Source organism: Oryzias latipes, chromosome 2, assembly GCF_053564925.1.
Source record: "Oryzias latipes strain Hd-rR chromosome 2, Olatipes_Hd-rR_3.1".
NCBI lineage: Eukaryota > Metazoa > Chordata > Actinopteri > Beloniformes > Adrianichthyidae > Oryzias > Oryzias latipes.
This window is the reverse complement of record NC_136238.1, coordinates 37,457,501-37,484,366: the sequence shown is the minus strand read 5'-3', so window position 1 is coordinate 37,484,366 and position 26,866 is coordinate 37,457,501. Positions and strand designations below refer to the sequence as shown.

The 26,866-nt window shown below is 38.8% G+C and overlaps 1 protein-coding gene across 2 annotated transcripts in view; it reads right to left on the bottom strand.

Annotated features, from left to right (window-relative positions):
- The window catches only part of LOC144987967 (uncharacterized), a 31,664-nt gene extending 20,753 nt beyond the window's left edge, over window positions 1–10,911 (bottom strand). The window contains exons 1-3 of one of the 2 annotated variants that reach the window (XM_078937893.1): window positions 10,326–10,911; window positions 5,375–5,677; window positions 4,638–5,060 (exon numbers count right to left, since the gene is read on the bottom strand). In XM_078937893.1, the coding sequence (XP_078794019.1) occupies window positions 4,638–5,060; window positions 5,375–5,546 (595 nt within the window). In that variant the 5' untranslated portion in view covers window positions 5,547–5,677; window positions 10,326–10,911. Of the gene's footprint in view, window positions 1–4,637; window positions 5,061–5,374; window positions 7,225–10,325 lie in introns of those variants that run through there. The other variant, XM_078937895.1, reaches the window with a different exon arrangement.
- Window positions 10,912–26,866: the final 15,955 nt, after the last annotated feature.

The following is a 26,866-nucleotide window of genomic DNA, read 5'->3' as shown; positions in this document are numbered from 1 at the left end:
ATGTCAGTAAGCTTTAGACTATATTTTGGTTAGAAAACTTAAAATCCAACATTATTCTGCATTCCAGAGCAACACAACATTGCTCCCAAGTGCATTTTTACTACACTGCTATATTTATAAAGATTGCGAGTCAGCCATCTTAGACGTTGTAAATAAAAAAGGAGAGAAAATGAACAGGACTACCAACACTGTAAAACACAATCATCATATTATATCAATAGGCTGAAAGATCAAATTTCACCTCAATAATAAATTACCCAACACAAAGTGTAAAATTAATTAAAACGCAACATTGTGCATTTGCATTTCCACTGTTCTTGTTATTTGCAGTGAGGAGGACGTTTGATATCTTTACTGCACTCTTTATCTAAGTTATTACAATGAAGTGAGTAAATTATTACAAAGATGCACTAGTATTATTTAACATTTAATTTCAGTGTTCCAAATAACGCTACATGCATCAGTCCACTCCATGAAGCAGTTGGGGAAGAAAAAAACAGCTACTTACGCGTGTCAGGCAGTTAGCCAACTCCAGCTTCTTTACTTGCATCAACTTAAAAAAATAATATCTAGCACATTCTCAATATTAACAAAGAAATCATACATTTCAAATTTAATTTTTCCTTAAAGTAAATACAAAAACCAGTTGAAGTAATTATAGAAACCTATAAGCAACCTTTCTCCTCTTGGTTTCATCATGCACTAGCATGCTAGCTCATTAGCTTGCTAACTCGTCCAACTTGTGGTTAGCTTATTAAAAAAACAAAAAACAATCTGCACGGTGGTGCAGTGGTTAGCGCTCTTGCCTCACAGCAAGAAGGCCCCCGGTTCAAGTCCCGGCTGGAGGATGTGAAAAATCAACATCAATGAGGACCTTTCTGTGTAGAGTTTGCATGTTCTCCCCGTGCATGCGTGGGTTTTCTCCGGGATCTCCGGCTTCCTCCCACGGTCCAAAAACATGCTTCATAGGTCAATTGGCAACTCTAAATTGACCATAGGTGTGAATGCGAGAGTGAATGGGTGTGTGTTTGTGGACATTCTACCCTGCGACAGACTGGCGATCTGTGCAGGCCATCCCCTGCCTCCCCCCACAAGTGGCCATGATAGGCTCCAGCCCGCCTGTGACCCCAAAAGGGAAAAATGGTATAGAGAATGAATAAAAGAAAAACAATTTTCTACTCACCAGGATATCTCTTGAAACTGTTTGAAAATCTTTAGAATACTCCTTCAGTGTCGATTTGTGTCAAGTTACTATTTCTGTTCTAGAAGCACACTGATGTCCTCTCATCTCACCGTGTCGTCGCAGATGGAAAAAACCTTGAGAAATATGGAGTGATATTTCTGCCACCACGTTGCACACAAAACTTTCTAAGTTGCACACAAGACTTTCTAAGTTGCAAGTGAAAATATTAAATATTTGCTTTTTAATTATTTTTTATTCTGCTTTACTTTGTTTTGCTTTCAAAAGTGTTTTTGCATGTTTTCTGCATGTGTTGTGTCAAATCTCGCTTTTGTCCTATCTTTGATTTTGCTGACCACTTTGAGCGCGACTTAGCGTGATATGACTGCCACTGCCAGCACCAAAATTTCTCGCATGCGTTGTGTGTCATCTCACTTTTTTCCTATCTTTGATTTTGCTGAGTTAATATTCAGTTTAGTATTCAGCTTATATCAGTTTTTCAGATTAGTTTGTCAACATTTTCAGGAACGTGGAGAGATCTTTTAGCCCTAACGATGTCCCCAGCATTAGAAAAAAACCCTCTCACTCGGGACAGAGGTTACAGAAATGGAGAGATACCTCTTTGCCAATTTTGCAATATGCTTATAGCTGGTCTCATTAATTTTTCCCAATTGAAGAGGGTTTGCATCAAGAGGGATTCATCCTGTTGCTCTGTATTTGGTAACCTTTACCTTCATCTCCTCCAAAATAGCAGACTTATTTTCCACCGGCATCTGAAAGACTTCGCCAAACAGTTCAGTCATTACTAATTACAGACATTCAGGTGATGCCATTTTAAGTGCATTAGAAGATTAGATGTTTTACAGCCGCATATGCGATCTTCATGAAACAATGTCAGCACACAGCGTTCGACTTATCCAACTGTCTTTTCCCTTCATGGATGCTCACAACAAATCAAAAGTGTTCCCACACAGGACAGCGTAAGGAGATGGGTGGGACCTCAAGTTCTGGTCTCGCGTCTGCATTAGCCATAGTGCTATAGTTGACATGCTAACTGTCCGTCACCTAATGGCGTCTCAGCAAAAACTAGCAGTTAACATTAGTTTCGTCGTGGCGCAAAGTTAATACAATTGGGGGACAAAAACAAAAAAATAAATAGCGACTAGTCGCATTTTCGGGCAGGCACACTCTGCAGAGTTACAGGTTACTCCCCTTAGGGCGGGTCAGTCAATTAACTCACCTGCTCAGCGTCCTATTGAAGTCAGGTGTACAATTGTTCATTCTCTCTTACCTTCAGCGCTCATTCTTCGCCCCTCCCTCCTCCCCGGCTTCCACCTGTGGGCTCCGTTATGGGGTTTTTGTTACCCGAAAGTGTAAGGAAAAAAGAATTATCTCAAGGAATTGAACGGAGCCTTATGCCAAAACAAAGTTGTGAATCAAGTTGTGAATGCCAACCTAAAGATGTTGTAAAAATCTAAAGATGTTGTGAAATAAATATTCTTCTGCAAGAGTTGTCTGACTGAAATAACATTTAAAAACCAAAACGGTACAAAGGTGAACCGAACCGAAAGTGCCATACTTAAACGTTCTGGTACAACTACGTGTACCGTTACACCCTTATTACTTGACCAAACAAAGTATATACGGCAGTCACTACTTTGTGTTTAAATGTTTATTAAATGTTCACTGATTACATTAAAAGTTTTAGAATTAAAGATGTATAAAAAACATTTCAACCATAATGAAGACATTCAAGAATTAGCTCTAATGACTCAAAACAAACAACTCATTTCTATTTGCAGGTACATCTAAAAAAATTCATATTATGAAAAAGTTGTACATATTTTGTCAGCAATAAAACTCTTTGTCTAATATCATTAAACAAAGATTCAAATGTATTGTTCCATTACTTTTTTTGCTTTTTATGTAGAGAAGATGAAAACCTAAAAAAAACTAATAGAAAGTAAGAATATCATATTATAACAATACATTTGTAGAAAACTTCCTTTCTACACATTAAATACTGACTTGTCCCTCCCTCTAATGAAGTCACTTCATCAATATGGTATGGAGGCCATCATATTTTTCCCTCCTGTAAAATAAAGTCTTTGACTGTGGTGCAGAGGTTGAGGTGTCGACCTCTTATCAGAAAAGCTTAGAATTTACAGTTTACACTAACTCCTGTATTACATCGTTTGTAAAGAGAAAGTCTTGTGAGTTCTCATGTGTCTGTTGAGATTAGATATTTGATTAAAACTTTTTTTACATTCTTTACAAGAAAAAGGCTTTTCTCCTGTGTGAGTTCTCATGTGTGTTTTTAGATTAGATATTTGATTAAAACTTTTTTTACATTCTTTACAAGAAAAAGGCCTTTCTCCTGTGTGGGTTCTCATGTGTGTTTTGAGATTAGATATAAGACTAAAACTTTTTTTACATTCTTTACAAGAAAAAGGCTTTTCTCCTGTGTGAGTTCTCATGTGTGTTTTGAGATGATGTATTCGACTAAAACTTTTTTTACATTCTTTACAAGAAAAAGGCTTTTCTCCTGTGTGAGTTCTCATGTGTGTTTTGAGATTAGATATTTGATTAAAACTTTTTTTACATTCTTTACAAGGGAAAGGCATTTCTCCTGTGTGGGTTCTCATGTGTATTTTAAGACTAGCCTCATGACGAAAACTTGTATCACATTCTTTACAAGAAAAAGGCTTTTCTCCTGTGTGAGTTCTCATGTGGGTTTTGAGATGATGTATTCGACTAAAACTTTTTTTACATTCTTTACAAGAAAAAGGCTTTTCTCCTGTGTGAGTTCTCATGTGTGTTTTGAGATTAGATATTTGATTAAAACTTTTTTTACATTCCTTACAAGGGAAAGGCATTTCTCCTGTGTGGGTTCTCATGTGTATTTTAAGACTAGCCTCATGACGAAAACTTGTATCACATTCTTTACAAGAAAAAGGCTTTTCTCCTGTGTGGGTTCTCATGTGTGTTTTGAGATTAGATATAAGACTAAAACTTGAATCACATTCTTTACAAGAAAAAGGCCTTTCTCCTGTGTGAGTTCTCATGTGTGTTTTGAGATGATGTATTCGACTAAAACTTTTTTTACATTCTTTACAAGAAAAAGGCTTTTCTCCTGTGTGAGTTCTCATGTGTGTTTTGAGATTAGATATTTGATTAAAACTTTTTTTACATTCTTTACACGAAAAAGGCTTATCTTTTGCATGGATTCTTGTGTGAATTCTGAACAGAGATTTGTTACAAAAGCTTTTTCCACATTCTTTACAGATATAACATCTTTCATCAGACCCAGTTTCCATGTAGCCAGACGTGTTAGTAATTATTCTTGAGTTTTTACCAGACTTGATAGAGGAAAGTTTATTTTCTTTTGGAGATTGCTTGTGTTTCTTACCAAGATTTGTCTTCTTGGGATTTTTTCTAACATCAGAGTCACACTGACCTGCTGACATGTGAGAGCTGTCCACACTTTGGACATGACTTCTGTCTCGTTTCTTCCTCTGATCTCTGTTCTGTGGGTCTGTCTCTTCATCTGTAGTTGATGTTGATTCTTCATGTTGGTTTCCTTCTTCATCCTGACTATCAGTTACATTAAAGCTCTGCTGATTGTTTAGATCTGCTTCACTGTTCTCATCTTCCTCATAAGTAGGAATCTCTATCAAGGTATCAGTCTCCTGCTTCAGATCAATCTGATCTTCATCCTGACTGATGCAGAGTTCCCCTGGTTCCTCTTTAATCTGTGGAGGTTCTAGTTCCTCCTGTTCTTCTTGAATCTTTGGATGTTCTTGTTCCTCGTGTTCCACTCTGAAGTTCCTCTGCTGGTTGCAGAGATCTTCCTCTTCAGTCATCCAATGCTGGGGGAGGACTGCAGGGACACAAACACAACAAGGAGAATTTTATACATTTACAGGACTTTCAGGTTTTTCCAAGCATCAATTAACTCTGTAATCATTGGAGAAAATGTCTGATGAGTCTGGAGTCATTGAAATAAATATATATGCAGAGGTGGGTAGTAACGTGTTACAATTACTTAAGTAACTTTTTGGTGAATTGTACATGTGAGAGTAAGACTAGACAATTTGATTTGTTTGGCACAATTAGTACACAAATTAAAAGAGAAAAAAAAGAAAATCATGAAGCTCAAAGGGCTTCTCTGTTTCTGTGATGAAGGTCACATACCTATGTGGTGGAGCTGCAGCTGTGGTTTCCAGAAGACATCCAGCAGTCTGCGCTGACGACAGAGCTCCTGCTCGTACTGGACGATGGTTCCTTCACAGAGTCTGCAGATTTCTTCAGCAGCAGCAGCTAGTCGCTTGCTGATCAACTCTCTCAGAGACTGAAGGGAAGACATGGTTCCTGCTCCGATCTTCAGCTCCAACTCCCACAAACACCGCCGTCCTCTTCACTGCAGCTCCGATCGATCATCTGCTAGTCTCACAATCACAGCAATCCACGTTGTCTTTTGTTGCTGTCTAGTCCGGCCTTCACAGATTCAGATGGTTCAGGACGTCCAAAAATGAAATGTGCAGAAATGAAAAGACACACAAGAGAATTTTCAAACTTTTTCCAAAAGGGGAGCGATGGAGAAACACGACCTGTTAGGCTCTGTGGCTGTCCTCTCTCTCTCTGTGTCCTCAAGGCTGAAAGGCTTTTTTATTATTCAGTAAGGGAAGATGTAAACATACTAGATAAAACTGTTCATAGGTGAGTTATAGTTTGTAAAATGAAACCAGGCAAGGCCTAGCGGAAATGCACCAGACAAATGCGAATACTGAGTCTGAGTTGTGAGCCTAAGACATTGTATTTCTATAATTATTTTTATTTATTTATTTATTCATTTATTTATTTGTTGATGAATTTATTTGCTTTCTGTCTAGCCCAGGGGTCGGGAACCTATGGCTCGCGAGCCATATATGGCTCTTTTGATGGTCACATGTGGCTCGCAGACAAATCTTTAATTATACTTTTTTTTATCATTAGTCCAGTCCTTCTCGGGCGCGATGCGATGCCAGAGGCGCGCAATAGTAGCGGTGCTTGGAGAGAAAAATCTGCGCCAGCGCTATCAGTTACTATTATCTATTATTTCACAGAGTTTATACCAGCTGGAAACCTGTGAATTGCCGTGCCTAAAAGTGCGCGCTCCCGTCTCTGAGAAAGAGCGCGCAGATGCGGGGACGGGATGTGTGAGGGAGAAAGCAGGGGGGGGGGGGCTGAGGTGTTGGGGGGACAGGCAGCAGGTGAATCGCGCAGGGATTGTAAAAACGTAAAACCCGCTGCCCGTCACTCACTGCAGCGTGTGAGTGTGTGTTTGGCTCCATGTCTGCATGTGATCAGTCTTTCTCACATCTACAAAACATTCATACCAACCTAAGATCACGTTTAAAGTCTCAACGTCTGCATGAAGCAGAAACTCACCACGTATCAACCAGACTAGACCATCAGCAAAACTACCACGAGAAATACTCATCATTTATTAGCAACAGAATAACAATGTTATTAAAAAAGAATCCACAGACTTATTGTACTTTAAAAATGTTGAAATTACATCAAATGCACACATTCACTTGTATATTTAGTTTTAAACATATTGTCGCGGACTGAGTTTAACTTGGCTGTTGGGCCGCGTTAAAAGTTCTGGAGTTCATTGACCGCATCAAGCAGAGATCTGATTGGCTCTCAGTTCTGTCGCTCAGCCTGTTGTTAGGTAGTTTGGACCAATGGGGTTCAGCTATGGGCCGAATAAGGGAAATGGGAGGGCTGCAGCGGGAGCAGGTGAATATAAAGTTAGGAGAAGCGCTCTCTCTCGTCTCGTGTCGACAGGAGAGATTCAGGAGTTGCTGAATTAATTTTACGGCGTTTGTTGTGGTCTACAGTAACCAGAATAAAGAACCTTAAAAGAGGTTAAGTCTCCGTGCCTCAGTGTGGGAAAGAGACACTACATTATTGTATGGCTCTTTCGAAATTACATTTAAAAATATGTGGCGTTTATGGCTCTCTTGGCCAAAAAGGTTCCCGACCCCTGTGATAGAGGCTGCCAGCTGCAACTCAATTAACTGTTTATTGACTTCCAATCTATTGTCCCTCTATTGTCCCTTTTGACATTAAACGTTTAATCCCTAATTGTTTCTCACTTTCAGGTGCATTCGTTATGGTTGTCACTATTGTTAGTGTGAGTTTATTAGTTAGAATCATATCATCATACCAACTCCTAGTCTGAAGAAACATTAGTTGTTTAGTTAACACTGTGCAGACACCGTATCCTCTGTTTTTATTGAATGACACCAGCATGCACACACACTCCTCTACACCATTTGCAGCTAATTCCAAACAAAGCACTCTGACTGCATCTCCCTGGGAAACTCAAGGCTGCAGACCTGCAGCTGTGAGGAGAGGCTGCATCTCTAGGATGTGGGTCCAAACAGTATAACTGATTAGAGTTTATCTAAAGCACCGTCAAGGCCTGTTCACACCGGGACGAATTTCGCCGGCGATTTTCGCCGACGTTTAACGCCTCGTGACTAAACAAAGGGCACCAACGAGAGTGTGCACACCGACGCGAAAAAACGCCACGCGTTAAAGCGTCAAAAAAAAAAAACGCCTCGGGTTCGTTTTTTTTTTTCGACGCGTTGCGTCGAAATCTACTCGACCAATGAGAATGGCGCTTTTGCTCACGTGTCTGGAGCTTCTGAAGTTACAGTAAAACACAACTTGGGGGCGCTCAAACACAAAACTGCCTTGCTGAGCACACATACCAGCGAAGAAGATAGACGCCAAGTAGCGTCTACACAGCTGTGAAGCAATAATGACGGACATTCTAAAATATCCCCGAACCAAGCACCAGTTGGAGCTACTGGTGCTTGAAATATTCATGTTTTCTTTGTTTGATTCTGACAAGCGTGTAAATACTTGCTCTCTTCTTCTGAGTGAAAAGCGACTTTAAGAAGCGTAAAGTTGCGCAGCGCCACCTTGTGTACAGGAGTATTTCTGTTTTACATTAAGCGCCATCTAATGTCAGGGAATGAAATTGCATGTTCACTCCACTCATCGTCAGCGAAAATCGCCTGGGTGTGAACACAAAAAACGTGGCGAAAAACGCTGGCGAATAACGCCTGGCGAATATTCGTCCCGGTGTGTACGGGCCTTTAGAATGAATTCAAGCATTGTCTGTCCAAACCTCTAAATCTTCTTCCCTTTATTATTTTATTTATTTATTTTAAGTCTTATTATAACTAAATGTGTGTCTGGAAAAGCTGGGCGTGAACTAACAGCATTTCTATGCAGTGTGATTCCAGAAAAAGTTTCCTAACAAACATCCATCTACAGAAATGACATCACCTGTTGCATAATTAAAGATTTAGGAACCCCTAAAGCTGCAACCTTCTGTTCATCCAAAATAGTTTTTTTATTTTATAATTAGTATGTATGTGTGTGCTGTACGTCCATCATCTGTTGGATAAGCAGTTCCCAGACCAACCTGCTTTGTCACACCTCCCTGTCCTAAGTTCATCTCATCTTACAATCATCGAACAATATCGTATGTCAGTGTAAAAGCTGTGCGTATGACAAAAGGATTCTGATTCTGATTCTGATCTTCCTGTTTGTTCTGACCCCCCCAGAGGGAAGACGTTGTCTTTCTTCACTGCTCTGTCCTGTCAGACGTCATCAGATCCTCCTTGCTGTGTTTCATTTGCTTCTGCATACGCTGGTTCCCCAATGACCTCTGACCTCCTGCTGTCCCCAGAGCCCCTGCTGCTCTTTATCTCCCTTTAGCCATGTCACCGACACAACTCCAACTAAACACACACAACTCCAACTAAACACAAACACAATTCACACACACAACTACAAATAGCTTGTTAAAATGCAGACAAAGCAAAGAATTATACAGTCCATAACTTTTAACACAATCAAAACTTATACACTAAAGCACAAAGTACACAACAAAGTGTAGAAAGTGAGTTTTACTGCCATAAACTTCTGGAATTCCTGGATGAGAAACAGACGTGCAGAACACAACGCAGCTACACAAACTGTGAGACGTGATGAGCTGCAGCCCTCAAAGTTAGGATTATGATGGGAGAGGATCCACTATTTATTGTTTTTTTGTTTGTTTTGTTTTTTAAAATGTATTAGTATACTTTTCCTGAATGTTTGTCTTATTTCATAAATAATTTTATTTCTTTTTTTTTTCTTTTATTAAAAAGATCATGAAGGAATTAAACTTTATTCATGTAGAGGTTTACATCTCCTTGAAGGTGCCAAAGGACTTCACATTCAAAACATGATCTAAAATGGGAACAAAAGTTTTAAACCAAGGACTCTAGAATATTCTCTTTTAGAATATAATTTTCAGTCCAAATGTTTTCATCTACATTCAATGTTATATCATTCTCTCTCCACACATCTGCTCCTGGTCCGGCCCTTCTATCCAATTATAGAACCTAATGCCCCCCCCCCCCCCCCCCCCAGTTAAAATAATTGCCCAGTGAGTATGTAGTTTATATTATTATTATATTATATTATATTATATTATATTATATTATATTATATTATATTATATTATATTATATTATATTATATTATATTATATTATATTATATTATATTATATTATATTATATTATATTATATTATATTATATTATATTATATTATATATTTATTTAGTATGTAAGTAGCATTAACCCTCATGTCCTCCCCCCATTTTTTTCTGTCTTTCTGTCACACACACACACACACACACACACACACCTGCACCTTCCTCTCTGTGTTAAACCTCAATCCTCCTTTACAGAATAATATTACATATATTTCTATTCTGATTTAGAATTCCTCAACAACATTGGACAACAACATGCATTCTGTCCTTGGGGGGGTCCTCACCTCCCCGGGACAACAATCCCAGTGAACCAGCCTCCCGTCAGAGAACTGTTGGAGTTTCCAAACTCTAGGACACTTCATCACTTTTTCTTTTTTTCTCTTATTCTGTAAACCTTATTGTCACTTTTCTTAAATAATCTAATTTTCCCAAATGTACAATTCTACAATTTACTGAGTTACTCACTTTGTGGACATCAGACACTTGATTTGGCTACGCCCAATGCAGAATTTGATTGACAGGTTTCTGCTTACCTTTGTAGGGTTCACCCGTGTCGTCAGTCCACTCCTGAGAAACCCTTCATCCAGGCCAAATTTAATCCAGAAAAACTGTCCTCAACCCCCCCGTCTGTGCCTCCAAATTGCTGCCGTCCCGTCCGGCCTTCACAGATTCAGATGGTTCAGGACGTCCAAAAATGTGCAGAAATGAAAAGACACACAAGAGTCTGCATGAATTTTCAAACCTTTTCCAAAAGGGGAGAGGTGGAGAAACACGACCTGTTAGGCTCTGTGGCTGTCCTCTCTCTCTGTCCTCAAGGCTAAAAGGCTTTTTTATTATTCAGTAAGGGAAGATGTAAACATACTAGATACGTCATTAGAATGGTGTGTTTTTGTCTAGTCTGCATTGCAGGTGTTGTGGTTCCATAAACACTCCAGTACAGAAAGAAAACAGAGACTAAAGTCAAAAACAGGCCTACTGGTGACCTTGGTACCTATTATCTGTCACTGAAGGCAGGAATCAAGCAGATTTCTGTAATGAAATATACATGAATATATAGAATCCATTAAATGCAGAATACCAAGAACAGAGAAGATATAATAGAACCTCTGTTCACCTCCACAAGATCAATGTATTTATTTTAAAAAGCACAAAAGCACGTCTCTGTTTCTGTGGTGGGGGTCAGGTGCATGGGGGGGGGGGTGTTGCTCCTGGATCTTTGTCAGACTGGGGGGCTCTTGGATCGTCCGGGTTGCTGCTCTGTCTGCCCCCAGCTCTGGGGTGTGGGGGGCCTCCTGCCTCTGCTGCAGCGTTCAGTGTGATCAAGGTTCACTCTGAGAGACTCACATTCATTCACCCACCTGCTTGTTCACCTCTACACTAATACAGACATGGGTATTGTTGTTGTTTCTCTTTTTCTACCCGCCCCCCCTTCATGAATATTGGTAATGTGAATATTGTGTGTACCTGTCTGTGTGCAGAAATCCTGGGAGATAAATCTTTAAACATTGATGTATGATTATACTTCTAACCTGCAAATAGTTTTGTGCTGATTATTTTATGTAATTTACTGACGACACTTTTATGTTTTAACTTTGTGATATTGACTACCCCCCCACTCTAACCCCTTCTCCCCCATCTCTGACATTCCACTCTGTTACTTTTTCTCCTCTTTTGTTTCTTTTTTCCGTCCAACAAGGAATGCATCCAAATATCATTTTCATAAATAAAGCTTAGCCTCAAATCCAGAAGGGGTTTATTCAAATATACTCTCAGTCTGTCTGAAGATCCATAAACCCCAATTATAACAATAAATCTGTCTGATCTGCTCGCTCAGCTTTTGGAAAAGTTTTTAAAAAATAGAATTCTTTAAATGCATAAAGAAAAGATGATAGAAAATATAATAGAACTCCTGTTCACCTCCACAGAATCATGCAGAAAAGAAATGAACAAAGTGAAAAATCCTTTATAAAATATAAAAACATTAAATAAAAGATCCTTCACTTGTATGTTCTCAAACTGTGGGGCAATCCTCCTTTTTTAGGGGGGGGTTTACGTTGTCTGACTGTGGTCATCTCCAGGCCCGAAGGCTGTAAAAACAAGCTGTCTCAGTTCTTTAAGATGAACTTTCTTTGTTACTTTTTCAAGTTTTTCACTCCTAAAACAGCGCCTGACTGCGCTCCTCACACCACACACCCCCCTTCCTGCAACGTGCGAGATCTGGTTTCAGCGCACACACAGCGAACATGCGCACACACGCCCACACACACCTAGGGGCATTCAGAGGAACCATCAGCGTATGAAGCATGTTTTTGGAGTGTGGGAGGAAACACGGGTGGAATGAACAGACAAACTCCACACAGAAAGGTCACAGCTGGGATTTGAACCTTCTCACTGAGAGCGTTAACCACTGCTCCACCGTGCACGGAGTCTGACCTTCATGAATGTTTGGTGAGGCTTCTTCTTCTGGGCAAACAGTGAAGCTTTTTGCCGCTTAGCGCCCTCTACTGGTTGCAGATTGGAAGCAGATTGAAGTTGTAATGTGAAACAGCTGAAGGTCAAATCTGCTGTGAAGAAGTTTGATTTAGTCCAGACGTGTTGGACTTCAAACTGTCATTTCCACCAACAACACCACCAAGAGCTTGTTCAGCTGGACGACAACAACACATGACAGCAACACACATGTCTACATGGAAGTGACAGTGTGGCGGCGCTGCTCAGATCATGTCTGACCTTTGACCTCCCACTGAAAGTGGCCTCTGTCCTCTGCTGCCACGGCGACTGAGTGGAGCGGCCCCACGGCTGCTGGTGGTGTTCCAGGTGATGGAGGATGTTTTCCAGGTGTCTGCTCCTGCAGAGGTCTGGATGGATCTGAGCTGATCTGAAGGTGCTGACAGGCCTTTGAGGAGAAGAGACTGACAGAGGAACCATGAGCTGAACGAGGCTAAGGCCGCCTTTACACTGCATGGTTCAAGTGACCCAATTCCGATTTTTTTTCCTCTCACGTGGCACAGATCGGATATGATCGGTGAATGTGTAAGCAGGACAAAAGCGCATGGATTCCGTTTTTCTCAGATCGGATACAGGCCTCTCTCATATGTGGAAATAAATCGGATACGAATCGGATCCGTGCATTTCCGTGTGCCATGTAAGCAGACAGATCGGATATTTCCAACTAAATGCGAGTCGTACGTCAGTGACGTCAATTCAGGACACCACCAACTGAGATCACATGACTTATTAAAGTGCTTTTTGTGCTGATTTTGCTGTCAGCGTGTTACCTTTCAGCCTCAGGCTTCAGACCGTAGTCGTAAACCGCTGTTATGTCCGGTCCGGACGCAAACGGTAACTAATGAAGCGGGACACCGTTGCTATGGAACAGGCTAGAAGCCGTTTATTTCTTTGGGGAGCGTGTATGATGGGGACCGTGTGTGTGTGTGAGCGTGCGCGTGCTTGCGTGTGTGTGTAAGGAGAGAGAGGGGGTGTGAGCGCGGAGCGGGGGAGTGTGGGAGAACCGTAAATTAAAAATAAGGTGTCTCGCCCAAAAGTTTTGGAGTCTTTCTTAGCCCACTCTGGAGGCTGAGGGTTCAGAACGGAAAAGTGAACCCCGAGGAAATCTCCCGTGTGTTTCTGACTACGGTCGGAAAAGAGAAGTCATCGCGCAGGAAAGGTTCAACACTTGGATCAAACTGTTAGTACAGCACGTCTGCAAACACTTCCTCATTCAAAACTCAGAGAGAGCCGACCAGCCCTCCTTTTTACTCCCCGCGCATCCCCTCTGGAGCGCCCAAGGCAACGCCTCTTTCTGTCGCCGCCTTGCCTCCATGACAACCGCAATCACAAAAGTCCAAAAGAGGTCCGCGGAAGGCGGAAATACTGCTACGTAGTCCTCAGAACGTCTACGTTTGATAGTTTCAGCATTGTATAGTGTAAATGCAGAAATAAGATACGTGTCACTTTTAAAAGATGATGTAAGCGGGTCGTCAAAAAACTCGGATATAGTCAGATAATCGGATATGGGCATCAAGACCTGCAGTGTAAATGCGGCCCAAAGGCCCAGGGTCCAGAAGCAGCTGCAGAGAGACCACCAGCATCAGGATCAGGATTCCAGGGGGCGGGGCTCCAAGTGGGAAAAGACTTTTTGCTCCTTAAAAGCAGACGACCAGAGATGAAGTCACATGGAGACAACGACTCCTAGTCAACATGAGTTTGTTCACTTGATCCCAGACTTGGAAGAATCAAACACTGGAGGCTCTTGATGTCGATGTGCACAATGTGCTGCAGGCAGAATCAAAAGGAATCCAGTTGAATCCAGATGCTGGAAACACAGACATCCTAACCAAGTTTTCCCCGTGGAAAACAACAGAGCAGATGAGAGAAAACATCCTCCAGAAAGCAGCTCCACACTCAGACTGAGTTTATAGAGGCTGACAGGACTGAGGTTCTGCCACAATGGTTGATAAAGGGGATATCCCATGATGCACTGGGATCCTTTTCAGTCTTTGTGTAGATTCATCAGCCTCTTTTATTTCATGTTTGCGTTTTTTTTCTCTTCATTAATCTGTAATTAGAAAATCTGGAGTTTAAACTGTTTTTTTTCTCAGCTTCAGGAAGCGACACAGAAATCTGACACGTTTTTCTGCAGCTGGAGATCATAAATGTGTCTGGATGGAGATCAAACATCTTTGATGGTAAAATCAAGGATTATTTTAAATATTTTAGATGAATTTCTATGTGAATGTTCTGAACTCCAGCACTTCTCTTTGTCCATCTTGCTTCACCTCAGATCTGCTGCTCCATATCCTCAGACAATGAAGAAAACTGAATTTTATGTTTATTAAGACAAACCATTATGATCTAAACCTATCAAAGCTCAGGTTCCTCTCCTCTCTTTCCAATGTTTGCAGATTTTTTCTCTGTAATTTGTTTTATTTTAATCAAGAAGTCTGAATCAAATTAATTTCCAAATGTTCTTCTGTCTCTACATTAAAAATGTACTGAGTGTAGAAAGAAGAACAGGACTTTTCTGTCACCTTGGATTGAGGTCAGAATGTGGTGATTTCACGTTTTTGTTGGCACTCTGTGGAAAGTGTTGAGTCACTTTTCAAAAACTTTCATCATCTATGTATATTTGTGCAAACATGAGCTCTAAAAGGAAAACTGGAAGGATTTTAAGGCAACAGAGAAGACAGGTTTGATGAACTTCTGCTCCCACAGTCGATGCAGCAGAAACAGAAACTGAAGCCTTCATCACATCACAGGCAGAGAAAGGAGGCAAAAACTTCTCATCTCCACTTTTATCTTCTGCTTCATTTTGTTGTCAAGACACCAAATAAAAGTTTTCTTTTGTGTTTTGACAGGGAACAATACTACATTTGAAATAATATCACATATACGTGAAGTTCCTGCTCAGCCAAATGGTTGAGCACATTTTGAAAACACATATTTTTCAAAATTTATACATTTATGTAATGCTTCCCCAAGGCAATAAGAAACATGAAATAACTGTTTTCATTGATATTTTATCTTTGATGGGTTCTAAAAAAAACGTTCTTGTGTCAAAAAAACATGAAGAAAATCCTGTCCTGATAAACACAAATAGTTTATAAAAGCTTGTAGATTAACCCTTGTGCTATCCTAGGCACTTTAACATTGGGAGTTGGGTCATCTAGACCCACTAGACAGTGCTCTGAATCTTTTTTCTTCAATGATTTGTGATCTTCACTGGTGTCCATGGATTACATGAAATCTTTCCACCTTTATCCACCTTTGTCATGGTAGGGAGAACACGTCAATGTAAGGGTGGGGTCATCTAAGATAGCACAAGGGTTACAAACTAAACTCTGCAGGACACAGTCTCTCTGCTCTGCTTCATTCTGATCATCCATAACCATGATTGATCCATGAATGTCTTTGTTTTCCTGGTCTGAGCTGGAATCTGGATCTAACTGGACAGATGGATAGATCTACATTGCTGCTGTTTTTGTTGTACTGCTAATGTTAGCTTGGGGGGCTGTAAGAAAGAGGGGGAGTCTGTATACAGATGGATGGTGGGAAGGAGACGAATCTGCACCACCATCCTGCCTCAGACGTGAATTACTAATGAACTTCTCTTGCTCTGGAGAAACTATGTCCTAGAAAATGACAGCGTTTTTATTATATTTTTATTTAGTCTAAAAACTGCATCATCATCATCATCATCATCATCATCAAAAGACCAATGGGAACAGTTTGGAAGTAGATCAGAAGATGATCGGAGTGGGATTTTAACAACCTGTCATCCACGGATAAGGGATGGAGGCACATTTGTTTGATCTAATTAAGCCCGTTTGGACTCTGGCGCTCCACGCGCTGGATGAATAGTGGCGTTTGGAGGGGGTGACCAAGATGGCGCTCTGAACAGTCGTGTTTGGCTGAGCTCTGCAAACCTAACTGTTTTTTGTAATAATACACGGTGAGCAAAGACCCTTTCTTGATTTTTTTTTACCTCTTTACAATTTCCTTATACTTTTTGCATAGTTCTCAAAGCAATATGAGCAAAGCCGAGAAGAGAAAGACGGAACTCAAGAAATCGCTAGCGAGTGTTGGCTCTGTTAGCAAACCTGCTAACGTTAGCCATCCTGCAAAGCCGTCTGCGTCGAGTAAGACTACTGATGCTAAAGTCAAATTAATTGACTCAATGCATGACTACATGGAGGCAGTTTCGGAACCATTCCTAATGGAAGAAGAAGACTTCCCTGCTCTTCCCTGCACACCCACTGCTTCCCCAGCTGGTAAGCTGAGAAAAGTCACAGAAACGGAGACAGAGGCTGTTCTTTCTCAACTCTCGTCACTTACACAATTGATAAACTCGAGGTCAGACACTCTGGAAAAGTTAATTAGCGGCAACTCCAGAGAGATCTCTGAGATGAAAAAAGCTGTGCAGGAGAACTCCATGCAAATCTCAGCTGTAAAAGACTCCGTTGATGTCGTTTGTACTGAAATTAGTGACATGAAGAACAGAGTGATCCACGCTGAGGCACAACTGGAGAAATATAAAACAATCGTGGAAACACAGGAAAAAAGGATCTCCCAGCTGGAAAGCTACTCCCGCCGCTGGAATCTGAAACTTCGCGGTTTGGCTGAGAAAGAAAATCAGAACGTGCGGCAAGAAGTGATCCAGATCTGCCAGTCTGTTCTACCGGAGGCAAAAGACAAACTCCCCGATGTAGTGGATACGGTACACAGACTCGGCCCGAAGAGACCGAACAACAACCAACCGAGAGGGATCATCATCCAGTTTACTGCGAGGATTCACCGCGATGCTGTCTGGCGCGCTGCAAAGAAATCTGCCTTCCTGAAAGAACACAACCTGAGGATGGCGGAGGATCTGTCTGCTGAGGACCGCGAACGGAGACACCGACTGTGGAGAAAGCCAGGAGGGAGAACAAGCTGGAGACGAAGGCTGCAGATGTCAAAGCTGGATCTGAACGTTTTTTGCTATTTTCCACATTTGTAAAAGATGATACTGTTGCTTAAAATTTGATTTTATTTGAGCTCATAAGCTATTGCATTCAAGCTGCTACTTTTTATTTTAATTTTTATCTTGCTTTAATTTTGTTTTTGATATAACATTATAATGTTATTTTAAGTATTACACTATACTTAAATGTGAATTATGTAGCAGCATTGTGGGTTTTATTTTTATTTATTTTTTTCTTCAAACATTTACTCTTATGAGTAAGATGGGACTAATAACGCCCATCACTTTGGTGTTATTTCATAAGGAAATAATTATTGTTAGGGTCTTAGTTCACAGCTTTTTTTGTAATGGTTTGCAGGTTCTTATCCTCTTTCTGTTCCTAAGCGACCAAAAATCCTTAACTCAACTCCTTTTTTCTTCTTCTTTGGTCTAAATATCTTTTGTTTTTGTTCTTTTTTTCTATTTCAACTTCATGTCTTTATCCATTATTTCTTTAAATGCGAGAGGTTTAAGAAACAATGTTAAACGTAAAGCCATTTTTTTGTTTTGTAAGCAGTTTAATTCAGATTTTTGTTTTATCCAAGAGTCCCACTCAACTGAACAAGACAAATCCTTCTGGAGGTCACAGTGGGGAAATGATGTGTGGATGTCACATGGTACAGAGCGAGCTGCTGGTGTCTGCATTCTCAAAAACAGATTCAATGGAAAAGTTTTGCTATCTGACAGCGATAAAGATGGTCATTACATTTTTATGATACTTGAAGTAGCCCATTCCGTCTTTATTGTAGTCAACGTGTACGGGTTCAACTCCCAAACAGAAAATAATCTTCTCTTCAATAGACTAGAAACACGTTTATTACACTGGCTGTCTAAATACCCAAAGTCTTTTATAATATTTGGAGGGGATTTTCACACAGTTTTTGATAATTCTATGGATAAATGGCCTCCCAGGAGTCCAGACTCTAACTCTCCTATAAAGTTGTTTGCACAAAATTTAGATTTAATTGATTCTTGGAGAGACTCGCATCCAAACCAAAGAGCTTATACATGGTGTAACAAATCACAGACCAGACACTCACGCATTGATTTCTGGCTTACTTCTAAAGACTTAAAAAATGTTAAAACAGATATTCATGCCACACCGCTTTCAGACCATAAAACAATTCATCTAACTGTCCCTTTGTCGAGCTCCTCTGGCACTAAAGCTTCATACTGGAAGTTAAACAGTACCATTCTTGAGCATCTGGAGGTGATTTCTGAAACTCATCGCTTAATAAAACTTTATTGGAACAAAGCACTAGCTGAACATTCATTCTGTAATAATTGGGAACTTTTGAAATACGAACTTGGTAAATTTTTTAGAAAATATAGCTCTGATTTAACAAAAAAAAAGAGAAGCTGTTGAGACAGATGTAATACAGAAGATTGCTCTTCTTACATCTAAGCCAACAGATGTCCTAGATGAAACGGATAAAACAGCTTTAATAGACTTACAACACAAGTTAGATGACATTTATAAACGTAAAGCAGAAGGAGCATTTATCCGATCTAGGAGAAGGTGGATTGAAGAAGGAGAGCAGAACTCTGCCTATTTTTTCAGGCTAGAGAAACACCAGTCCAATAGGAATTCTATTTCACAATTAAATATTAATGGGGTCATTTCTGATGATAGAAGTACCATAGCAAAATATTGTTCTGATTTTTATAGTAAACTTTATTCTTCCAACTATTGTTCAACATCTGCCTTTACCTTTCTTAACACTGTCAATAATATTACTCCAGTGAGTGAAGAGGATAGAGTCTGTTGTGATGATGTCATCTCTTTGAATGAGGTTACAGATGCTATAAAATATCTGAAAATAAATAAATCTCCTGGAACAGACGGCCTTACTGCCGAGTTCTATAAACAGTTTTCTGACAATTTAGCCCCATTTTTATTAAAAGTTTTTGAAGAAAGCATTAACAAGGGTGCACTCCCTCCCACGTTATCTCAGGGACTTATTACACTGATCCCTAAACCGAGAAAGGATCCTCTTTCCTTAGATAACTGGCGACCAATCACCTTATTGAATTGTGATTATAAGATATTGGCTTTGATTCTTGCAAATAGAATAAAGCCAGTCTTAGATACAATTATTGATGAAAATCAGTCTGGATTTATGCAGAATCGTCATATCTCAAACAATATTAGATTAATTTTAGACATACTAGATTACTCAGAACTCGTGCAGGATGACAGTCTCATTCTTTTTCTAGACTTTTATAAAGCCTTTGATTCTTTAGAACACAATTTTATTATTGCTGCTTTTAATAAATTTTGTTTTGGTAAATTCTTCTGCAATGCTGTTCAAACTTTATATGTCAATAGTAATAGTTCTATAAAACTCGCCAGCGGAACTTCTCCTAGATTCTTCTTGAAACGTGGGGTAAGTCTATCTGTTTCTTCTTTCTGTTCAACTCCTCAACCTACATATCAAACTCAGCCCATTAAAAGGTTTAATTGTGGCTGAGAGGGAAATATTCATAAGTCAACTAGCAGATGACACTGCTCTCTTTCTCCGAGACGCTTCACAAGTAGCTGTGGCGATTAATATTATCCAATCCTTTTCTAAAGCTTCAGGACTTATGCTTAATTTAAATAAATGTGAAATTCTGCCTGTTAAAAACTGTTTACTTACATCTATCCAAGGTATTCCTGTAAGAACATCTGTTACGTACCTTGGTATTCAAATCACTAAAGATATGCAATCCAGATGTTCTACAAATTTCTCTCCAATAATAGATAAAACCAAAAAAAAACCTAAACCAATGGCTGCAAAGAGATTTGTCTTTGAAAGGCAGAGTTCTGCTTACAAAAGCAGAAGGAATCTCTCGTTTAACGTATGCAGCTCAATCTCTACAGGTTAATAACACAGTCTGCAATACAATTAATAAAATATTATATAACTTTCTATGGAGAAATAAAACTCACTATATCAGAAAATCTGTTATTTTAAATACCTCTGATAAAGGCGGTTTAAATTGTATTGATTTTACTGCCCTTAACAATACACTCAAGGTAATCTGGATTAAGAAATATCTCAATAACCCCACATCTATCTGGAACTTTATTCCACATTTTGTATTTTCAAAGGTAGGAGGCCTTAACTTCCTGCTATGCTGTAACTATAGTATTCCAAAAATCCCTTTGAAACTGTCAAATTTTCATCAACAGGTTCTCTTAGCCTGGGCTCTGATCTACAAACACAACTTTTCTCCACAGAGTTGTATTATCTGGAATAACTGTAATATTGTCTATAAAATGAAAACTCTTTTTTTAAGTAACTGGTTCAATAATGGTATAATTTTCCTCAATCAATTATTCAAAGAACCTGGATTATTATATAACTATTCAGAGTTCACTATACAGTATAAAGTACCAATAACTCCCAAAGAATTTGCAGTAGTGTTTGATGCCGTCCCATCTGGGCTTTGCATGTTATTCAGGGGTTTCTACAGCGCTCATCCTCTGACTCTTCATCCTCCTGAGGTGCTCAAATCTCCTCTGGGTAATTTCTGCTTCACTTCCGCTAAACAGTTGAACTCAAAAATCAGAGCTTTGTTTCAAGATAATTTAGTTTCTGTTCCATCAGCTATCTATTATTGGGCTAATTTCACTTGTAACATTGATTGGAAAAAAGTCTGGTCTTTACCACAAAAATACTTCTTAACAAATAAAGTCAAAGAAATCTCTTTTAAACTCCTACACAGATTTTATCCAGCAAAGCATTACTTAACTAAATTTAAGGCTGACATAAACACCAGTTGTACTTTTTACCAGAAACAACCTGAAACCTGCTCTCATTTATTCTGGTCTTGTGAATTTACATACAGATTTTGGAAAAACATTCACAAATTTATCACCGATTCTATTTTTGCTGACATACAACTTTATTATAAAAACATACTTTTTGGTTTTCATAGCTTTGATGTCAAAGACCATGATGCTTTCTTTTGTGTAAACATGGTATTATTTATGGCTAAATTTAATATACACAAAAGAAAATTTTACAATAAAAAACCTGATTTCTTTGTGTTCAAACTGGAACTGCAGCGTTATTTAAACTTAATTTCTGCTTCAAAAAATACAAAAGCTCAAAAAACAATTAGTATCTGTAATTCTCTTGGACTGCTGACATAGATTTACTCTCGCATTTTCTCTTTTCTCTTTTTATTTTTTTGTTTCATTTTATTTTTTATTCCCTTTTGTGTTTGTTATTAATAATTAGTATTTTTTAAAGAATGTAACACGTTTGTTCTGTATTCAGAATTCTATTGTACATTATATGTGCATAATTGTTGTATTTTCTGGTTTTGTATGTTGCAATTGTTCAATAAAAAATAAAAAATAAAAAAAATGTGCACCAAGGTTATTATAGTTAACGAAAACGAACGAAAAAACTAAAACTAGAACTGAAAAAACATTTTCGTTAACTGAAATAAAAATAAAAACGAGAGTTTTTAAAAAAACGAAAACTAACTAAAACTGTTTATTGTGTGTATAAAACGAACTGAAACTAACTAATATTAACCCCCAAAAAATACTTCGTTTTCGTCTTGTTAATACATAAGTCTTTTGGGTTGAAATAAAGTCTATTTACTTCACGCTGCTAGTTTTACTGTGTATCTCACCCTTACGGCATCACGTTGTCTGTGACGTCACATGATGTCTGTCAGACACTGCCAACTAGTGTGGTCATAGACATTTACATGAGCGTGATGGCTGCATTATATATATGGCTGTCCTTCGTTGTCGAAGTTGATTGTCTTGAGTTTGAGGATTAAAAATGACAGGCTCTCATGTGGGCTGCTAGTCCAGCACGGGATCTGCAGAAGCGATCACATTTCAAGCATTTGAAATCGGTTGAAGTTGCCACGGAGTGACGCCGGTAATGTGCCTGTTGGTATTCACGTTGGCGTTGGTCTTCAATGGTTGTCATGGCTTCCTTTAAAGTTTCACGCCATATGGATTTTTGTAGGGCTTCTTCTTCCCAGTTGTAGTGTGGGATGCCTGCTCTCTTCATCTGTCGCTTTAGCACATCTTTGAGACGGCTGCATGGCTGCAATTAAAGTTAGGAGAAAGCGGGAGAGTCCTATTTGGGACTTTTTTGAATATAACAGCGTCGAAAACTAAAGTAAGTGCCTTGTAGTCAAAGCAGGAGACAAAATTTGTGGAACGCTCCTTAAAGGGGAAAAACCCTACGAATCTAAAAGTACATTTAAAAAGCGCACACAAAAACGCAAATCAACAGTACCTAGACAGGCTAGCCTGTCGCCCGCCCTCCCCCGAAAAAGAAGCGAGAGCAAATAACGTAATGCTGTTATCGGCTGTTGTATTTTAATTTAAGGATGGTTGTCCTTGTGTCCTCTGAATAATAAGTGTTTCAAAATGTATCTTTGATCTAGTTTTTATCATACAATACTTATTCTGGTGATTTTGAATCATGCACCTGAGAAATATCCTAATTTACAAAAAAAAAACTAAAACTAACACTAAAACTAATAAAAACTAAACTAAAACGAAGCAATTTTAAAAACTAAAAACTAATAAAAACTAGTAAAGCAGCCACTAAAAACTAATTAAAACTAAATAAATTTAAAAACAAAAATTCAAAACGCAATAAAAACTAAAACTAATAAAAAAATCTGAAACTATTATAACCTTGATGTGCACGAGCTTGAAAGAGCTTCCTGACTGAGGAGCTGCAGACTTTCTCCTGCAGAGCAGCAGCTGACTTCAGCATCGTCATGGCAACACAGTCTGCTGCTGCTTCTGGAAACGTCTTCAAGGCTGTGGTGGGACTTGTTGGTCTGGAGGACAGATTCTCTGAGCAAATGCTGCTTCAGCTTCAAGCTTCAGCTCTTTTCTTCTGGCAGAGCTTAGAAGAAATGGAAACCTCCTTTGTTCTGACTGTTTGCTCCAAATCCCAGATTCAGGAATTCCTCCAAGAAGTTCAGCTCAGAGATCATCAGCAGAGAAAAGCCTGAAGTTCTGATGGAAAATGACAACAGAACATGATCAATATTATTGATCCACATGGAATCCAGAAGAAACTCTGAGGTGAAGACATGAAGACACAAGCTTCAGAGACATGAGGAGAAGTCAGAGTGGATTCATTCTGGACTTTCTTCTCACATCTTCTCTACAGAACATCTTTGTCTTTGATCCTTCAAATCTTCAGGACTCCACGTTTCTGTTCTGCTTGGAGCACACTTCAACATGAACTTCATTTCCCATCATTCCATCTGTCAGGAGAGAACAGCTGCAATCAGCTTCCTTCAGGAATGACTGCAGGTAGAAGGATCTTTCATTCTTCAGCACCACCAGGACCCACATCCAGCCCATCAACAGCCAGAACATCAGTGACATCAGCGTCTGATCTTCATCACATCATCATCATCAAAGGACCACCTCTACGTTTTTACAATCTGATGGATTTCAGTCTTTCTGCAGCTTGTCATCAACTGGATTGTCAAATATTTTCGTTTCCTGTTTTATGTTTTAAATGTTGAAGAAAAACCTTTTCAGTTTTAAAAAGATGAGACTAATAAAGTTATTGGAAAGACCCTGTCTGCTGCAGGACCTGTGCAGGTGCATTGTGGGTAATAATGTTCTGTTTGGGATATTTGCTGGATTCTGGATATTGACAGTTGTGTTGGTCTTGATTGTTTACCGTTGTGGTTTGGATGTTTGTTGTTATTTGTAGCACAGCTGAGTAGGTTCTTCATAGACAACATGTTGCTCTGCCACTGTGCCTTTGGGCCAACTTGATTGGGCTGTTTGGAGGAATAATGAGGATAAATGAGAGACTCCATCAGATCATGTTTCTGCTGTTTTTCAGAACTGCATCTGAACCTGAAAGCTGTCTGTCATATTTATGCAGCCTTTTTCAATAGAAACTGATCCAAACTGCAGATTCTATTGATTTCTCCATCAGATTTATGTCTAGGGGTGTAACGATACGCTAAAATCTCAATTCGGTTCCATTCAGAGTCTCATAGGGCTCTGTTCCATACGTTTCGGTTCTTACGGCTGTTTAACAAATCTGCCTGATATGAATTTCTATTTTATGAACTATTATTTTATTGTTATCTATGGTGTGTGTTTGTGTGACTTTTTATCTTCCACTATGAAGCTGTCTAACCTGATCATAGTTGGTGATTTTAACATACACATTAATGATGACTCTGACCTCTTTGCCAGAGGTTTCAGTCTCATGGACTCTTTTAATTCTATTCAGCATGTGTCTGGGTCCACACATGTTAAAGGTGGAACACTCAACCTTGTTTTTACATTAAGTGTGCATATTTCTGTTGACATTTTTATTTCTGAGCATCATTGTATTTTTTTTAACTTGTCTTTTTCTGTGTCGCTCTTGCCTGCACATAGAAGTTAGCTCAAGTTTTCACACGTCACCCCGTTATTATTCCAGCTGCACTGACTCTATCCGCTATACACACAGCTCTCAATAACCAAGCACCGTTCTACTTAAAAGACCTTTTGCAGCCGTACACTCCCAGCAGGTCCCTGAGGTCATGTGACCAGGGTCTGCTGGTTGTTAAGAGAACCCGGTTAAAAACTAAAGGTGACAGAGCCTTTACAGCAGTAACTCCATCCCTCTGAAACTCCCTTCCTCTCAGCCTCAAATCTGCAGACTCAGCGTTTTCTTTTAAAAAGCAGCTAAAAACCTATCCGTTTAAAAAAGCTTTTTTCAAACTAATTTTTTGTATTATATTCTGTGTTTCACCGTGTTTTACTGTGAAGCACTTTGTGATTTTTATCTTGAAAGGTGCTATACAAATAAAGTTTATTAATATTATTATTAGGGATGGGTATCGTTAAGGTTTTAACGGTACTACTACTCTTATCGATACTGCTTATCGAACCGGTATTTTAACGGTACTTTTGTTGATACTTTTTGATGACGAAATATAAATAAATAAATAACAAATTAAGAACATAAAGTGTTTTATTTCCTCATTATGCAACAACACTGTTTTTTTAACAAAAAAAATTACTTTATAGATGAGAATGTTCCAGACAGTATATTAATTTTAATTATTTAATCTAATTATTTTTATTCTTTATGAGCGTGATGTTTCCTTTGATGTTTTGTCCATTTTCCACAACCTTGAATAGACTTTTCTGTCTGTCAAACACCAGAGTTAGGATTGAGTGACATGATGGAAACAAATTCACTTTGATGCCGACTCCTTTCTATTTATTTATTTTTCTTTAAATCCAGTAAACCCAATAAATTAGATTCATTTTACGGATGACAACTATCATTAGTCATTAATTATTATTAAGTATTAGGAAGCAGCTGACAGTGTGTCACGGGTCTGGAATCATAAGCGGTGAATCTAAGCCCCGCCTCTCTACCTGTTTGTAGAACACGCCGCCCCAGCGTGTTCTACACAAACAGCGCAACATACGGTCATCGTAGCAGCAAGGTGACAGCATGGTAGGGGCTCCTTGATGCAAACTTCATAAATTTTACGCAGAAACGGATGTTCTTAGTCTAGGGCGCTCACCGAGATCGCCAATGACTGTGTGTGCACCAATGAGTTATATCACTAGAGGAGACATCATGTGATTCCTCATGGGAGGAGAGCACCGCCATCTTGGTGAGGTCAACTTACTGCTGCAGTGCCTGCATGTGAACACAATTTTTGCATAATACCAGTTCATTGTTTGGGTTTCAACTGCCAAAATCAGAGAAATGAGTCCATAAAGGAGGAAGGTGTCTCATATCACAGGTAAGTATTTTAATTTTTTTCTTTTAAGGCTGCAGGGGCTTCATTAATCGTACACATGTTGACATGCATGATGCTGCAGGGCTATTATTATCAACATGCTGCATGATGTACGGATAATTTGCTATCGACATAAATGTACATTTGATTTGGCTAAACCTGTATACAGCATACTAGACTATTATAGTAATATAGATTTATACATTTCTGACTCAGTGACTGAACTTTTCTTGCAGGTTTCCAAAGGATTCAGACTTAAGGAAAATGTGGATCTTAGAAAAGAGCTAATCCAGATGGATCACTGTGGTACCAACTAGCAATACAGTCTGGATATATTCAGAACATTTTGTGGAAACACATTTAGATAAGAGGCCACACTGTTTGCTTGAAACCCGACACCATAGCATCTGTGTTACACAAATTGATCACTCACATGAATCAGTATAAATCTATTGTTTTTATTTGTTGTTGTTGTTTTTTTTAGGATAAATCTATTGTTTACTTTTGTATTTCTTTTGAATATTTATTATTATTATTATTAATAGACATATTTTTATTGTTTATTTACTTATTATTTATGTATTATTATTTATTGTTTGCATTGACTTACTATTGATTTATTATTATTATTATTAATAGATTTGTTTTTATTATTAATTGACTTATTATTTATTTATTGTTATTTATTGTTTGTATTGATTCACTATTGATTTATTATTATTTGTATATTATTGACTTATTGTTGGGTTTTTCTAAATAATTTAAATTACATGTCAAAGAGGTCTAGAACTTTTAAATGTTTAGAAATTATTTTTAAAA